At 46.6% G+C, this 18,459-nt stretch overlaps 1 protein-coding gene across 1 annotated transcript; it reads left to right on the top strand.

Moving 5' to 3' along the window:
* Positions 1-284: 284 nt before the first annotated feature.
* On the top strand, positions 285-18,083 carry TOMM40L (translocase of outer mitochondrial membrane 40 like). The gene is made up of 9 exons (XM_067472448.1): positions 285-560; positions 4,066-4,133; positions 6,629-6,721; positions 9,004-9,105; positions 9,269-9,374; positions 11,753-11,875; positions 14,886-14,962; positions 15,051-15,153; positions 17,695-18,083. The coding sequence occupies exons 1-9, from the start codon at positions 452-454 to the stop codon at positions 17,832-17,834; spliced, it is 921 nt and encodes a 306-aa protein (XP_067328549.1). The 5' UTR covers positions 285-451; the 3' UTR covers positions 17,835-18,083.
* The last annotated feature ends 376 nt before the right edge of the window (positions 18,084-18,459 follow it).

The raw sequence follows: 18,459 nt of genomic DNA, 5'->3' as shown, positions 1-18,459 counted from the left end.
TGAAATTGTCCACATGCTTGTGGATTTCAATGGGGCTGAATGGCTATCGCTTGGGAGGGCTTTGATTGTGTCCCTTCCTAGCAGAAGGGAGTTGGGACTGGCTGGCTCAACTCTTACCATTCTATGTTGAACCATTCGGCCAATGGCAGCGCAGAGAAGAGGGGGTGGGACAAAATCCCGAGGCGGCATTGGACGTCGAGGTCGTCCAATCAGAATCCTTGCTTCGACACAGGCGACACAGGGTTAGTTTTGCCCATGACAAAGATGGCCGCTGGAGGAAGCGTTCGGGTTGCCGGGTCAGGGGATTGCTTCCGGGAGAAGGAGCTTGGGCATGGCGGCGTTTGTGGGGAGAGACAGCTGCGGCCGGGGCTCTTCTTAGCCTCTGAGGGGTTTGGGGAGAAGGAGGAGGGAGAGGCCCCTCGATGGCCCGAAGCGGCTGAGCTGGACGGCCATGGGGAACGCGCTGCCCCTCCGGCCGGGCTCCCTGAGGGGCGCCCCCAGGAAGGAGGAGCCCCGAGGCAACCCGGGAAGCTTCGACGAGCTCCACCGCAAGTGCAAAGGTCAGTGGGGCGCCTGGCACAAGGGCACAAGGCCCCAGGAGAAGGGAGAAGGGATGGGAGATACACTTGGGGCCAGGCAGGGGCCCGCTTGGGCCTTCCAGGGGGGTTGGACTTCAACTCCCAGAATTCCTAACAGCCGGTAGGCTGTTAGGAATTCTGGGAGTTGAAGTCCAAACCCCCTGGAAGGCCCAAGCGGGCCCCTGCCGGGCCCTAGGCCTTAAAAATGAAAGGCAGGACCATAGAATCAGAGTTGGAAGAGACCTCATGGGCCATCCAGTCCAACCCCATTCTGCCAAGAAGCAAGAATATTGCATTCAAAGCATCCTTGACAGATGGCCATCCAGCCTCTGTTTAAAAGCTTCCAAAGAAGGAGCCTCCACCACACTCCGGGGCAGAGAGTTCCACTGCTGAACGGCTGTCACAGTCAGGAAGTTCTTCCTCGTATTCACATGGAATCTCCTCTCTTGTAGTTTGAAGCCATTGTTCCTTGTCCTCATCTCCAAGGAAGCAGTAAACAAGCTTGCTCCCTCCTCCCTGTGGCGTCCTCTCACATATTTATACATGGCTATCATATCTCCTCTCAGCCTTCTCTTCTTCAGGCTAAAACATACCCAGCTCCTTAAGCTGCTCCTCATAGGGCTTGTTCTCCAGACCCTTGATCATTTTAGTCGCCCTCCTCTTGACACATTCCAGCTTGTCAACTCTCACATATTTATACATGGCTATCATATCTCCTCTCAGCCTTCTCTTCTTCAGGCTAAGCATGCCCAGCTCCTTAAGCCGCTCCTCATAGGGCTTGTTCTCCAGATCCTTGATCATTTTAGTCACTCTCCTCTGGACACATTCCAGCTTGTCAATATCTCTCTTGAATTGTGGTGCCCAGAATTGGACACAATATTCCAGATGTGGTCTAACCAAAGCGGAATAGAGGGATAGCATGACTTCCCTAGATCTAGACACTATTCTCCTATTGATGCAGGCCAAAATCCCATTGGCTTTTTTTTTGCCGCCACATCACATTGTTGGCTCATGTTTAACTTCCTATCCACGAGGACTCCAAGATCTTTTTCACACGTACTGCTCTCGAGCCAGGCATTGTCCCCCATTCTGTCTCTTTGCATTTCGTTTTTGCTGCCTAAGTGGAGTCTCTTGCATGTGTCCCTGTTGAACTTCATTTTGTTAGTTTTGGCCATTCATCTCTCTAATCTGTCAAGATCGTTTTGAATCCTGCTTCTGTCTTCTGGAGTATTGGCTCTCCCAATTTGGTGTCGTCTGCAGACTTGATGATCCTGCCTTCTAACCCCTCATCTAAGTCATTAATAAAGATGTTGAACAGGACCGGGCCCAGGATGGAACCCTGCGGCACTCCACTTGTCACTTCTTTCCAAGATGAGGAGGAAGCATTGGTGAGCACCCTCTGGGTTCGTCCATTTAACCAATTACAGATCCACCTCACCGTAGTTTTGCCTGACTAGTTTCCTTGCCAGAAGGTCATGGGGGACCTTGTCAAAGGCCTTCCTGAAATCCAGGTACGCTACATCCATGGCATCATTCCCCGCATCTACCCAGCTTGTAACTCTATCGAAAAAAGAGATCAGATGAGTCTGGCATGACTTGTTTTTGATAAATCCATGTTGACTATTAGCGATGACCGCATTTGTTTCTAAGTGTTTGCAGACCGCTTCCTTAACAATCTTTTCCAGAATCTTGCCTGGTATCGACGTGAGGCTGACCGGACGGTAGTTGTTTGGGTCATCCTTTTGGCCCTCCTCCAATCTGCTGGAACTTCTCCCGTTCTCCAAGAACTCTCAAAGAGAGATGGAAACAATTCCATTTTGAAAAGGAGCTTACTTACCCCAAGCTGAACATGAGCCCACAGTGTGATGCTGCAGCACAAAAGACCAATGCAATTCTAGGCTGTATCCGTAGAAGAATAACATCCAGTTTGAAGTTTACAAAGACTTCCTTTGACAGGTAATATGCAATATTACTTCTCAGTTGTCTTAGTAGAAGACAAGCTGAACATCACTACTGACTACTCCAGAGGACAGGAGCAGGATTCAAAACGATCTTGACAGATTAGAGAGATGGGCCGAAACTAACAAAATGAAGTTCAACAGTGACAAATGCAAGATACTCCACTTTGGCAGGAAAAACGAAATGCAAAGATATAGAATGGGGGACAATGCCTGGCTTGAGAGCAGTACGTGTGAAAGAGATCTTGAAGTCCTCGTGGACAACAAGTTAAACATGAGCCAACAATGTGATGGGCGGCAAAAAAAGCCAATGGGATTTTGGCCTGCATCAAGAAGAGCCTAGTGTCTAGATCTAGGGAAGTCATGCTCCCCATGCTCTATTCTGCTTTGGTTAGACCACACCTGGAATATTGTGTTCAATTCTGGACACCACAATTCAGAAGAGATATTGACAAGCTGGAATGTGTCCAGAGGAGGGCAGCTAAAATGATCAAGGGTCTGGAGAACAAACCCTATGAGGAGCGGCTTAAGGAGCTGGGCATGTTTAGCCTGAAGAAGAGAAGGATGAGAGGAGATATGATGGTCATGTAGAAATACGTGAGGGGAAGCCACAGGGAGGAGGGAGCAAGCTTGTTTTCTGCTTCCTTGGAGACTAGGACGCGGAACAATGGCTTCAAACTACAAGAAAGGGGGTTCCATCTGAACATGAGGAAGAACTTCCTGTCTGTGAGAGCCGTTCAGCAGTGGAACTCTCTGCCTCGGAGTGTGGTGGAGGCTCCTTCTTTGGAAGCTTTTAAACAAAGGCTGGATGGCCATCTGTCAGGGGTGCTTTGAATGCTTCTTGGCAGGGGGTTGGACTGGATGACCCATGAGGTCTCTTCCAACTCTTTGATTCTATGATTCATTCTGAACCCCACAAACGACAATTGGGGCAAACTTCCCACACAGAACCCCCATAACCAACAAAAAATACTGTGTTTTCTGATGGTCTTTGGTGACCCCTCTGACACCCCCTCTTGACCCCCCCTAGGGGTCCCGACCCCCAGGTTGAGAACCACTGGCATAGGAGCATCGCTTCAATGCTGGTGGTCTGGAGACTAGGACACAATGGAGCCATGGATTCAAGATGCAGGAAAAGAAATTCCACCTAAACATTAGGACAAACCTTCCTGTGGTTATATGCCCCCTGTCATCCCGTGGGCCATTCCCTTTTGCTAGGCAGAAAGACACAATCAAAACCCTCCCAACAGATGACCATCCAGCCTGTGGGTAAAAACCTCCAGTGAAGGAGATTTCTCTGGACTCCCGGGCAGCTTATTCCACTGCCAAATATCTCCGATCGTCAGGCGGTTCTTTCAAATTTTTAGGTAGTAGCTCTGTTCCTGCCATTTGAATCCATTGGCCCTTAATCTCTAGAGCAGCAGAAAAAGAAAGGGAAACCAGTTGCTGCTGAGAAATTTAGAAGGAAATGAGAGCAAACTTAAGCACTGCTTCTGAGTCTCTTTCTCCTCTTGGTTTCCTCCTGCCAGAAGTTTTCCCGCAACAGATGGAAGGAGTCAAACTCATTGTAAACAAATCCTTCAGTAGCCATTTTCAGGTATGTACCTTTGTTGCTGTTCACTATGTTAGCATTTTGGGGTCAAGTTGTATAACATATAGATGTTAGGCTACTCTGATGGAGCGGCAGATTATTTTATTAATCCAATTTATATACTGCCACTCCCTGAAGGCTCAGAGCGGTTTACAACATACATATGCAATACATTACATCTAAAAACAAAGAAAAATTTCAATCAACCAGATTCAAATGCCAGTCTAAATAAATAAGTTTTACAAGCTCTACGAAAAGATAGTAAATCTCTGAGAGCTCGTGTTTCCGCTGGCAAGGCATTCCACAGGTAAGGAGCCACCACCGTGAATGCCCTACGCCTAGGAGACATCAGGTGAAAGGTCCTAAAAATGGGAACTTCAAGGAGATTCTGATTGTCTGAACTGAGTGATCTCGCGGGTTGGTAGGGGGTGAGGCGGTCCCTCAGGTACTCCGGCCCCAGGCCATATAAGACCTTAAAGGTAAGAATCGGCACTTTGAAGGTGATCCGGTGGTCTCCTTCAGGAGTAAGTGGTGTATGTATTTATTAGGCATGTGTAATCCATGCTTCTAAATGGTTCTAAAGCACTTACAAAACTAAAACTCTGGTGGTGAAAACTAGGGGGCGCTGGTGCTTTGCTTCTACAGTGTTGCTAAAGTTCTGGTGGTGAAAATTTCGGAACTCTAACAAAACTTTCAAAACTTTCATTATTATTTCATTTATATTTATAATATAAATATAAATGAAATAATACTATAATATTTATATTATTTATAATTGGTTCTGTCATTATTTTTATGACAGAACCAATTAGTAACTACCATTTATAATGAAATTTTGAAAATTTTGATAGATTTCTGAAATTTTGACCACCAGAACTTTAGCAACACTAGAAGCAAAGCACCTGCGCCTCCTAGTTTTTACCACAAAACTTTAGTTTTGTAAGTACTTGAGAACCATTTAGAACCATGGATTGCACATTCCTAGTATTTGTCATGTCAGAAGTGAATTGAGGGTACAGTTATAAAGTATATAAGAAAACAGAAACAAAGTTAAAAACTTGGCATTATACTGGACTACTGTAATGCCCTCTACATTGGCCTTCCTCTGTTGGTGATCTGGAAGCTCAAGCTGGTACAAAATGCAGCTGCTCGGCTTCTTGCAGGAATTTATTTATTTATTTATTTCAGTTACTTATACCCCGCCCTTCTCACCCCCAAGGGGGGACTCAGGGTGACTTACAAAGGAAGGCACAATTCGATGGCTGTGTCAAAAATACATACATAAAAGGAATCAAACAGTTAACAGGTTAAAATCATCAGTACATAACACAATAGTAAACAATCTCATGGTCGGTGTTCAGAGTTCCATAAATCCATTCCGTTCTGTCAATTCCTGCCCATCAACAAGGTCTTTCCTTTAGCTGCCAGAATGTCCAAAAGCCTGGTCCCACATCCAGGTCTTCAATTTTTTTCTGAATGACAAAAGAGAAGTCTCTGATCTAATCTCCCCGGGGAGAGAGTTCCATAGGTGAGGGGCCACTACCGAGAAGGCCCTGCTCCTCGTCCCCGCCAGCCTCACTTGTGATAGAGGCGGGGTTGAGAGCAGGGCCTCCCCAGAAGATCTTAGACTCCGAGGTGGGACATAGAGGGAGATCCGTTCAGACAGATACACTGGGCCAGAACCTTATAGGGTTTTGTAGGTCAATTGTGCTTGGAATTGTGCTTGGAATTGGATCGGCAGCCAGTGGAGCTGACCCAACAGAGGGGTGGTATGCTCCCTGTATGCCGCTCCGGTGAGCAATCTGGCTGCCTCCCGCTGGACTAGTTGGAGTTTCCGAGCAGTCTTCAAAGGTAACCCCACGTAGAGTGCGTTGTAGTAATCCAATCGGGATGTGACAAGAGCGTGGGCCACCGTGGCCAGATCCGACTTCCCAAGGTACGGGCGCAGCTGGCGCACAATGAGATGAGATGCCACATAACCCCAATCTTACTACAGCTGCATTGGTTACCAATTGAGCACCGGATCACTTTCAAAGTGATGGTACTCACCTTTAAGGCCTTCCATGGTCTGGGGCCGATGTACCTGAGGGACCGCCTCACCCCCTACCAACCCCAGAGATCCCTCCATTCTGAGGACCAAGATTTATTGGAAATTCCCAGTGTCAAGACCTTGCGTCTAACAGCAACCAGACGCAGAGCCTTCACAGCAGTGGCACCATCACTCTGGAATACTCTGCCACCTGAAGTCCGTGCCTTGCGAGACTTAATCAGCTTTCCGCAGGGCATGTAAGACATATCTGTTTCGACAGGCCTTTGATCTTTGATATTGCTGTTTTTAAATTGTTTTAAATTGTTTTTAAATTGTGTTAGATTTTAGCCTGTTCTTGTAAGCCGTGGCATATAAGTTTGAATAATAAATAAATAAATAAAAGAAGAGGAGGATGGACTTCTTAGAAAAAAGTCTTGGCTGCTGAATGCCATTGTTTGTCATCTTTCTCCAGGTGACCCACACTATCCATATGAGCACAATTGGTCAGTCAAGTTACCACTTCAGTGCAACGTATGTTGGGGACCAGCAGCTAGGCCCAACGGAGGTAAGGATAGAATGGAGAAGGAGGAAACTGGGAGTTGCAGTATTCATGCCTGAGGATGATTTGTATCACCTTTGCTTACTAGAGGAAATGTGCCTGGTGATGCCCTTGTGAATGCCCAGATCGTATATAATGCCTCCAGGCTTTTTGAAGTGCTGGATGTGATGTAACAAATAATTCTGATTGTCTTGTCGAAGGCTTTCATGGTCAGAATCACTGCATTGCTGTAAGTTTTCCTGGCTGTATGGCCATGTTCAGAAGCATTCTTTCCTGAGGTTTCGTCCACATCTACAATAATAATAACAACAACAACAACACTTTATTTATACTCTGCTACCATCTCCCCAGGGGACTCGGCGTGGCTTACATGAGGCCGAGCCCAAAATACAACAATACAAGCAATAACAACAACAATACGAGCAATTTAAAAACGACAAAACAATAAAGCAATAACATAAGCATTATCAATAGGACAACACACTTTAAAATCTATGGGTAGGCCAAATGTAACTAAAATTAAAATAATGCTGGACATGGGCGAAAAAGTGATGGGGCAATTTGTGGAAACATACAAGCAGACCTAAAACAATATAAAGTGCTTTGGAGGACAAAGTGCTGTGGGATCATTATTCCGGGAAGGCACACTGGAACAACCATGTCTTCAAGCTCCTCCTAAAGACTGCCAGAGTTGGGGCATGCCTGATGTTCTTAGGAAGTGAGTTCCAGAGTCGAGGGGTCACCACCGAAAAGGCCCTCTCTCTGATCCCCACCAATTGCGTTTGCGATGCAGGTGGGAGCGTGAGCAGGGCCTCTCCTGATGACTGAAGAGATAGTGTGGGTTTGTATACAGAGATGCGGTCATGAAGGTAGGCAGGTCCCAAACTGTTCACGGCTTTGTAGGTGAGAACCTGCACCTTGAATTGGGTCTGGAAAATGAATGGCAGCCAGTGGAGCTCCTTAAACAGGAGGGTTGACCGCTCCCTGTAAGGAGCCCCGGTTAACAACCTGGCTGCCGCCCATTGGACCATCTGGAATTTCTGGGCTGTTTTCAAGGGCAGCCCCATGTAGAGTGCATTACAGTAATCCAGTCTAGAGGTGACTAAGGCATGGACCACCCTGGCCAGATCTGCCTTCACGAGGTACGGTCGCAGTTGGCGCACGAGTCTTAATTGTGCAAAGGCCCTCCCGGCCACCACTGACGCCTGAGCCTCAAGCGTAAGTGATGAATCCAGGAGGACCCCCAAACTGCAGACCTGTGACTTCAGGGGGAGTGCAACCCCATCCAGCACAGGTTGCCACCCTATACCCCGATGCGGTTTACGATCGACCAGGAGGACCTCTGTCTTGTCGGGATTGATCCTCAGCTTGTTCCTCCTCATCCAGACATCCACAGCGGTCAGTCACTCGTCCAGCACCCGAGGGGCTTCCTTGGAATTAGGTGGAAAAGAGTAGTAGAGTGTGTGTCATCTGCGTAGAGATGGCACCCAACTCCAAAACTCTGGATGATCTCTCCCAGCGGTTTCATGTAGATGTTAAAAAGCATGGGAGACAGAATGGAACCTTGCGGGACCCCACAGGTCAAAGGCCAGGGGTCCGAGCAGGTGTCACCCAACTCCACCATCTGGGATCGACCCACCAGGAAGGACCAGAGCCACGACAAAGCCGTACCTCCAAGGCCCATCCCAGAGAGTCGTCCCAGAAGGATACCATGATTGATGGTATCGAAAGCCGCTGAGATGTCCAAGAGAACCAAAAGGGTCATACTCCCCCTGTCCAGCTCCCTACGGAGGTCATCCACCAAGGCGACCAAAGTCGTCTCGGTGCCATGGCCAGGTCTGAAGCAACAGGCATCCTCAGAGGTTGTGAGGTATATTGAAATGTCTGTGGAATGCCCAGGTTGGGAGAAAGAGCTCTTGTCTGTTGGAGGCAGGTGTGAATGTTGCACTTGGCCACCTTGATTAGTAGGTGTGTTTTTAGAATTTTTGTAATGTTTGTGCTGTGACTCACCTCGAGCCACAAGGAGAGGCGGGTAAGAAAACAACAAGAACAATAATAATAATGATTGATTAATTGGTGGATTCATTATTATTATGCAAAACCTTCAAGGCCCTTTGTAATCTTTTTGCTTATAGAAAGCAAAGTGTGCTCTTTTTGCCTTTCTTTCTCCTGCTCCAAATACTTCTGATGGTATATTTTTGGCATTGTCTCACTCAAAATGGTAGCACCAGGTGCTCTTGGATCTGGCTTTCTTGTTCATTATGTTTTCCTCGCTCTTTCCAATGCAGACCTTTCCAACACTCGTCGGGGATATTAACAACACTGGGAGCCTCAATGCTCAAGTGCTCTACCTTCTTGCAGAGCAAATCCGAACCAAGGCTGTGTTCCAGGTAATGTCTCTCGTGCGGTTGTTGCATGGCAGGCTGATCAGTTGTATAGCGCTTTCATGAAGTGGTGCAGTCTGGTCATAGAAGCATCTCTGAACACTGAGTTGTAAATCTATTGTAAGTACATCCATGCTGAATGTTTGCCCCCATTTATGAATGTTTTCAGACTCAGCAGTCCAAATTTGTGACGTGGCAGTTTGATACGGAATACCGCGGAGATGACTACACAGCCACCTTGACGCTGGGAAACCCCAACTTGATCAGCGAGTCGAGTGAGTGAGTGACTGCCAACATGGAAGATCAATCTCTTGTAGGAGTTGTAATTGTGTCTGTCATGCTCTCCATTCATAGAATCATAGAATAATAGTGTTGGAAGAGACCACTGGGGAATGTAGTCCAAACCCCTGCTATGCAGGAAAATCACAGTCAAAGATCCCCTGACTGATAGCCATCCAACCTCTGTTTAGAAGTCTCCAATGAAGGGGCTTCCACCAGACTCCAAGGAAGAGAGTTCCACTGTTGAACAACTCTTGGCTTTATCAAAAAGTCAACATGGATTTATTAAAAACTATCTGTACCCACCATGCATTGCTGTGGCCGACCTTCCCTCTTTCTCTCCTTCTTTCCCTCCCTTCTCTCCCTCTTTCCTTCCTTCCTTCCCATCTTTCCTTCCGTTCTTTTTTCCTTCTCTATCTCTTTCCTTCCTTCCCCCTTTTTCTTTCTCTTCTGCTGTCTCTCTTTTCTTCCTTCTCTTTCCTTCTTTCCTTCCCTCCCTCTTACTCTACATCTTCCCCACTTCCTTCGCTCCCTCTTTCCTTCCCTCTTTCCCTTTTTTCTTTCCTTCTCTCTTTCCTTCCTTCTCTAACTTTCCTTCCTTCCCCCTTTTTCTTTTCCTCCCTCTTTCTCTCCGTTCTTCCTTCTCTACCTCTTTCCTTCCTTTCTTCTCTCTTTGCTTCCATGCTTCCTTCTCCCTTTCCTTCTTTCCTTTCCTCCCTCTTTCTCTACATCTTCCCCCCTTCCTTCACTCCCTCTTTCCTTCCTTCCTTCCTCGTCTGGCAAACAAACTAGTCCAATGTGGGCTAGGCAAAACTATGGTGAGGTGGATCTGCAATTGGTTAAATGGACAAACCCAGAGGGTTTTTTTTTTTTTTTTTTGTCGTGTCAGGAGTGACTCCTGGTGTGAGAGAATTGGCCGTCTGCAAGGACGTTGCCCAGGGGACACCTGGAAGATTTGATGTTTGTATCATCTTTGTGGGAGGCTTCTCTCATGTCCCCGCATGAGGAGCTGGAGCTGATAGAGGGAGCTCATCCACCTCTCCCCGGATTCGAACCTGCGGCATCTCCCCAAAGCTTCCTCTTCATCCTGGAAAGAAGTGACGAGCGGAGTGCCACAAGCAGGGTTCCGTCCTGGGCCTAGTCCTGATCAACAGCCTTATTAATGACTTTGATGAAGGGCTAGAAGGCAGGATCATCAAGTTTGCAAACGACACCAAATTGGGAGGGATAGCCAATACTCCAGAGGACAGGAGCAGGATTCAAAACGATCTTGACAGATTAGAGAGATGATTGGCCAAAACTAACAAAATGAAGTTCAACAGGGACAATGCAAGATACTCCACTTTGGCAGGAAAAATGAAATGCAATGATACGGAATGGGGGACAATGCCTGGCTCGAGAGCAGGACGTGTGAAAAAGATCTTAGAGTGCTCGTGGACAACAATGTGATGTGGCAGCAAATAAAGCCTGCATCAATAGGAGCATTGTGTCTAGATCTAGGGAAGTCATGCTTCCCATGCTCTATTCCGCCTTGGTTAGACCACATCTGGAATATTGTGTCCAATTCTGGGCACCATAATTCAAGAGAGATATTGACAAGCTGGAATGTGTCCAGAGGAGGGCGACTAAAATGATCAAGGATCTGGAGAACAAGCCCTATGAGGAGCGGCTTAAGGAGCTGGGCATGTTTAGCCTGAAGAAGAGAAGGCTGGGAGGAGATATGATAACCATGTATAAATATGTGAGAGGAAGCGACAGGGAGGAGGGAGCAAGTTTGTTTTCTGCTTCCTTGGAGACTAGGACACAATGGAGCAATAGCTTCACACTACAAGAAAGGAGATTCCATCTGAACATGAGAAAGAACATCCTGACTGTGAGAGCCATTCAGCAGTGGAACTCTCTGCCCCGGAGTGTGGTGGAGGCTCCTTCTTTGGAAGCTTTTAAACAGAGGCTGGATGGCCATCTGTCAAGGGTGCTTTGAATGCAATATTCCTGCTTCTTGGCAGAATGGGGTTGGACTGGATGGCCCAGGAGGTCTCTTCCAACTCTTTGATTCTATGATTCTGTTCTATGATTCTATGATATCACTATGTAACAAAATCTGAAAATAAAATTCCTAGTTTGAAATTGTTATTTCCTCTTTAATTGTTCATTTTTGTGGCTGCCACAAACTGTATTGAGTTTGAGACCCGATGAAATATTCATTTTGCAGTTTAATAAACTTTTTCCATGTTTTTATGATAGAACCAATTACGAAATTACATTTATAACCCAGGAACAAAAATCGTGTTACATAGTGTATTCTATTTTAAGAGAATGAAGAAAACACAGGACTGCCTTTGGGAGAATGAACTGAATGTATTCCTCTCCTCAGTTATTGTAGTTGCGCACTTCCTGCAGAGCGTCACGTCACGGCTGGTCCTGGGAGGCGAAATGGTCTACCATCGGCGACTGGGAGAAGAGGGAGCCATTGTCACCTTGGCTGGGAAATACACAGGTTGGTCCCATTTGCTGTAGAACTGGATTGAAAGCTCTTAAAAGAGAACCGTTCTCCTTCCCACAGACTCCTTTTGTCAGTATCTGTAGAGATCTTTCCTAAAGGTTCCATTAAAATCACAACTGAAAGAGCTTTCGCATAAAAAATGAACATACTGAAAGACCTCACCTCTGGGGATTTATTTATTTATTTATTTATCGTGTCATCAGCAACCATTGTATTACAATTCTAACAGAGCAAAACAAACACACAGATTAAAAAGAAAAAGGAAAAAAACACACAGATTTTGCAAATTTGGTATTTGGTTAAATGTCCTTTGACCAGTATCTGGCCACTTGGAGTGCCTCTGGGGTTGCCGCAAGAAGGTCCTCCATCGTGCATGTGGCAGGGCTCAGGGTGCATTGCAGCAGGTGGTCAGTGGTTTGCTCTTCTCCGCACTCGCATGCCGAGGATTCCACCCTGTAGCCCCATTTCTGAAGGTTGGCTCTGCATCTCGTGGTGCCAGAACGCAGTCTGTTCAGCGCCTTCCAAGTCTCCCAGTCTTCTGTGTGCCCAGGGGGGAGTCTCTCATCTGGTATCACCCATGAATTGAGGTGCTGGGTTTGGGCCTGCCACTTTTGGACTCTCGCTTGCTGGGGTGTTCCAGCGAGTGTCTCTGTAGATCTAAGAAAACTATGTCTAGATTTAAGTCGTTGACGTGCTGGCTGATACCCAAACAGGGGATGAGCTGGAGATGTCTCTGCCTTGGTCCTTTCACTATTGGCTGCTACTTCCCGGCGGATGTCAGGTGGTGCAATACCGGCTAAGCAGTGGGCAACGTCTTTGTAGACGGCCGATTCTCTCGATCCAGAAGCAACCAGAGACGACTTGCAGCATGCAAACCTCTGGGGATGCTTGCCATAGATGCAGGCGAAACGTCAGGAGAAATGCCTCTAGAACATGGCCATATAGCCCGAAAAAAACCTACAAGAACTGAACATACTGAAAGGTTTTGCATCTAATTCAGTGTTTCTCAACCTTCCTAATGCCACGAAACTTCCGCTTGTTATGGTGACCACCAACCATAACATTATTTTCGTTGCTGCTTAACAACTGTTAATTTTGCTACTGTTATGAATTATCATGTAGATATCTGATATGCAGGATGTATTTTCATTCACTGGACCAAATTTGGCACAAATGCCCAATATGCCCAAATTTGAATAATGGTGGGGTTGGCGTGGATTGATTTTGTCATTTGGGAGTTGTAGTTGCTGGGATTTATAGTGTATTTTGCATCACATCTCTGAGTTTTAAATGTGCGATCTAAAACCTAGTTGGGAAAAAATGCCTTTCTTCTCTTTCTGGAAGAAATTGTTTTTGGTTTTTTAAAGATTTTTATTATATTATACACACACAAAGAAATATGAACATTTTGTTGAAATTTACATAGAAAGTGGGAGAACACCAAATTTATAGGAAAGTAGGAATATATTAAGAGTAAGTGGAGATATGAAAAAAAAGCTCCTTTGACTTCCAATCTGTATCCGCCTAAATTACATAATTACTTATTTAACTATTTTTATTACTTTTCATTTCTCTCTAAAAACTCCTTTTCAATCATAAACAAGGAAAAAGACAGAGATAAATGTATTAAAGATAATAAAATCATAAACTGATAGGGAAAAAAAAAGAACCCCACAAAAACACGTTGCTAAATACTGTCACTCTGTCTCTTCTCTTTCACATATTTCTCAAAGGACGACCAATCTGTCCCTTTTATTGGCGTTCCTGAAATTTTCTTTAAAAAAAAGTTAGTTTGTCCATGTCTCTAATTTCTTGTATTTTATTTATCCAAACGTCTACTTCCAGAGTTTTGTCCGTTTTCCAAAGTTTCGCATGTGATATTCTTGCTGCAGTTGAAATATAGGTAAATAAAATATCTTTGTTTTGGTCCAAAGTAAGATCTGAGTCAGTAATATTTAATAAATAGTACTCTGGTTTTCTTGGGAATAATATTCCCAATATTTTTTGGGATTCTTCGTGTATGTCCTTCCAATATTTTTGAGCTTCTTTACATGTCCACCACATATGGAAGAAACTACCATCGAGGTCATGACACTTCCAACAATTTTTCTTCATATTTTTTATACATTAGTCCTAATTTTTTGGGGTTTGGCATACATCTATGAAACATCTGGAAGAAATGGTTTATACCCACCTTGGGAAGTCTGACTTGGCCACGGTAGTCCACGCTCTGGTTACATCCCGTTTAGACTACTGCAATGCTCTCTACGTGGGGTTGCCTTTGAAGACAGCTCGGAAGCTCCAACTAGTCCAACGCTCGGCAGCCATGATTTTAACAGGAGCGGAGCGCAGGGAGCATACAACCCCCCTGTTGCGCCAACTCCACTGGCTACCGATCTGCTACCGGGCTGAATTCAAAGTGCTGGCGTTGGCCTTTAAAGCCCTAAACGGTTCCGGCCCAAGCTACCTATCCAACCACATCTCTGCCTATGAACCCACCAGGACTTTGAGATCTTCCGGAGAGACCCTGCTCTCGATCCCGCTTGCTTCTCAAGCTCGGCTGGCGGGGACGAGAGATAGGGCCTTCTCGGTGGTGGCTCCTCGGCTGTGGAACGCCCTTCCTACGGACATTAGACTAGCACCATCTCTAATGGTATTCCGCAAAAAGGTGAAGACCTGGATGTTTGTGCAGGCGTTTGAGTAATTTAGTGCAATCTGGTAATGGAACATAGGAATGGAACAATGGACGACGAACCTGGACTACGCTTGGATGATGAGAAGATTGGGTACGGTTGTTTTTTGTAATAATTGTACATTGTAATTGCTTATTGGTAATTTATGGATAATGTGTTAAGTCAATTGTTATATGTTGTATGGAACCACTGCTGTTTCTACTGTTTTTACTGTTTGTGAACCGCTGTGAGTCGCCTTCGGGCTTGAGATACAGCGGTATATAAGCAAAGTAAATAAATAAATAATTCCCCTCCTGCTTCCACCCCTTTAGCTCTCAAATGGATAGCCACCCTTAACCTTGGCTACGGTGGGGCCCACGCCAGCTACTACCATCGGGCCAATGACCAGGTGAGTCCAAAACCAAAAGTGTGCTTCTCCCCGCTTCCCAACTTTCCTTAGTTTTTTCACCCAACATCTTTGTCCCTCCCCTTTGTAGATCCAGGTTGGGGTGGAATTTGAGGCAAACACTCGACTGCAGGACACGAGTTTTGCCTTTGGTTATCAGCTCACACTGCCCAAGACCAACATGGTTTTCAGAGGTAAGTGAGCAGCAATGGTAGCCGTTTCCTTCGAAGGAGCCACGGATGGGCTTTAAATTATACACTTTATTTGTATCCCGCTAGCATCTCCCGCAGGACTCGATGCGGCTTACAAAGGCCAAGGCCTCAACACAACAACAGCAAAACAATAACAATACAATTTAAAGCAAATTAAAAACATAAGCAATAACAAAACATTACATCATTACGCAATAAAAAACCAGGGCCGGGCCAGTGATGGGTACAAGTTAAAAAGTGCTGGGTGTGGCAGGTGGTATGTTGGATTTCTGGGCAAGTGCAACGTGCAGAGTCTTAAACTCTAATAAAGTGCTTCTGGGACGTAGTGTTGGAGATTATCCTATTCCGGAAAGGCACATTGGAACAGCCAGGTCTTCAGATTCTTCCTAAAGACTGCCAACAAGGGTGCTAGTCTAATGTCTTTGGGGAGGGTGTTCCAGAGTCGGGGGGCAACCACAGAGAAGGCCCTGTCTCTCGTCCCCACCAAACGCGCCTGCGACGCAGGTGGGATCGCGAGCAGGGCCTCTCCGGATGAACGAAGGGAGCGCGTGGGTTCATAAACGGAGATGCGGCCTACTAACGTTGAAACCTACCTCACACTGAGGCCTTTCTCCCACTGCACCCTTCTCACACTCAGGACTCTCTCAAACAGACACATTTCATAGAATCATAGAGTTGGAAGAGACCTCATGGGCCATCCAGTCCAACCCCCTGCCAAGAAGCAGGAATATTGCATTCAAAGAATATTGCATTTCTCACACTGAAGCGAACTAACACTGGGGCCTTCTCATACTGGGGCTTACTAACACTGAGGCCTTTCTCCCACTGTAGCCTTCTCAAACTGAAAGCTCTCTCAGACAGACACATTTCTCACACTGAGGCAAACGTAACATTGAGGCCTTCTCATACTGAGGCCTAATAACACAGAGGCCTACCTAACACTGAGGCCTTTCTCCCACTGCAGCGTTCTCACATTGAGGACTGTCTCAGACAGACGCCTTCCTCACACTGAGGTGAACTAACACTGAAGCCTTCTTGTACCGAGACCTACTAACGTTGAGGCTTACCTCACACTGAGGTCTTTCTCCCCCTGCAGCCTTCTCACACACTGAGGGCTCTCTCAGACAGACATCTTTCTTACACTGAGGCGAACTAATACTGAGGCCTTCTCATACTGAGGCATACCTCACACTGAGGCATACCTCACACTGCAGCGTTCTCACATTGAGGACTCTCTCAGACAGATGCCTTCCTCACACTGAGGTGAACTAACACTGAAGCCTTCTCATACTGAGACCTACTAACGTTGAGGCTTACCTCACACTGAGGTCTTTCTCCCCCTGCAGCCTTCTCACACACTGAGGGTTCTCTCAGACAGACATCTTTCTTACACTGAGGCGAACTAATACTGAGGCCTTCTCATACTGAGGCATACCTCACACTGAGGCCTTTCTCCCACTGCAGCGTTCTCACATTGAGGATTCTCTCAGACAGACGCCTTCCTCACACTGAGGTGAACTAACACTGAAGCGTTTTTGTACTGAGACCTACTAACGTTGAGGCTTACCTCACACTGAGGTCTTTCTCCCCCTGCACCGTTCTCACGCTGAGGACTCTCTCAGACAGACATCTTTCTTACACTGAGGCGAACTAATACTGAGGTCTTCTCATACTGAGGCATACCTCACACTGAGGCCTTTCTCCCACTGCAGCGTTCTCACACTGAGGACTCTCTCAGATGACACCTTTCTCACACTGAGGTGAACTAACACTGAAGCCTTCTCATACTGAGGCCTACTAACGTTGAAACCTACCTCACACTGAGGCCTTTCTCCCTCTGCACTGTTCTCACGCTGAGGACTCTCTCAAACAGACACATTTCATATAATCATAGAGTTGGAAGAGACCTCATGGGCCATCCAGTCCAACCCCCTGCCAAGAAGCAAGAATATTGCATTCAAAGAATATTGCATTTCTCACACTGAACCGAACTAACACTGGGGCCTTCTCATACTGGGGCCTACTAACACTGAGACCTTTCTCCCACTGCAGCCTTCTCAAACTGAAGGCTCTCTCAGACAGACACATTTCTCACACTGAGGCAAACTAAGATTGAGGCCTTCTCATACTGAGGCCTAGTAACACAGAGGCCTACCTAACACTGAGGCCTTTCTCCCACTGCAGCGTTCTCACATTGAGGATTCTCTCAGACAGACGCCTTCCTCACACTGAGGTGAACTAACACTGAAGCCTTCTCATACTGAGACCTACTAACGTTGAGGCTTACCTCACACTGAGGTCTTTCTCCCCCTGCAGCCTTCTCACACACTGAGGGCTCTCTCAGACAGACATCTTTCTTACACTGAGGCGAACTAATACTGAGGCCTTCTCATACTGAGGCATACCTCACACTGAGGCCTTTCTCCCACTGCACCCTTCTCACACTGAGGACTCTCTCAAACAGGTCAAATATTATCATGACTATGGTTGCTTTCTGAACCTTTTCCTTTTCTCCCTTTCCAGGCTTCCTGGACAGTAGCTGGTGTGTGGGGGCCATCCTGGAGAAGAAGCTGCCCCCGCTGCCTGTCACTTTGGCCTTGGGTGCCTTCCTCAACCACTGGAAACACCGGTTCCATTGCGGTTTCAGCATCATCGTGGGCTGATGAGCGCTTTGGGAGCTTGCCTCGTCCAGGAGGGAGACCTTGGGATTAAATGTCGGTGGCACTTCTGGGTGGAAGGGGCCCGGCGGCATGTGTGTACATGTGTGCGGGCGCATTGGGGCCGTGCGCCCCCAAAGTGTTCTGCAGCCGAGCGGTGGCGATTTGAGGCCCGCTGTACCTTGTGTCTGAGAGTGTTTCCTTGCTGCATCCTTGCCTTAAGGAGGCTCAGCAATCCCCTCCCTTTATTTTTTTGGTATTGACATCGGAGGATACCCGTTGCCCCCCAAACATGGCTGTGGATCATGTCTCAGGCATTCACTCCACATCAGGGATTGTGAAGCAGGTTGTAGTGGCCCCCGTCACAGAGGAATGGATGCCTTTGTTTCCTAGGGAGCCGCTGACCGCAGTATTTCTGCATGGGTTTGGGAATCACTGTTTCTGTATCAGTGCTTTGAAATTCAGAGCCATGGTGAATGGGAAGCACTGGGACACATGGCTTTCCAACAATGACGATGAAGGCAAGGGCTGTGGCAACTTGGAATTCCATTAAAATCATGCCGCGGGGGGATCATTGCCTCCTTGAAAAGAAAAATGTCTCATTTGTCTTCGTTGGGAATTCTCTTTCTTG

The sequence above is a fragment of the Anolis sagrei genome, chromosome 12, assembly GCF_037176765.1.
Source record: "Anolis sagrei isolate rAnoSag1 chromosome 12, rAnoSag1.mat, whole genome shotgun sequence".
NCBI lineage: Eukaryota > Metazoa > Chordata > Lepidosauria > Squamata > Dactyloidae > Anolis > Anolis sagrei.
The sequence above is the reverse complement of the archived record's forward strand: the minus strand, read 5'-3'. Positions and strand labels throughout refer to the sequence as shown.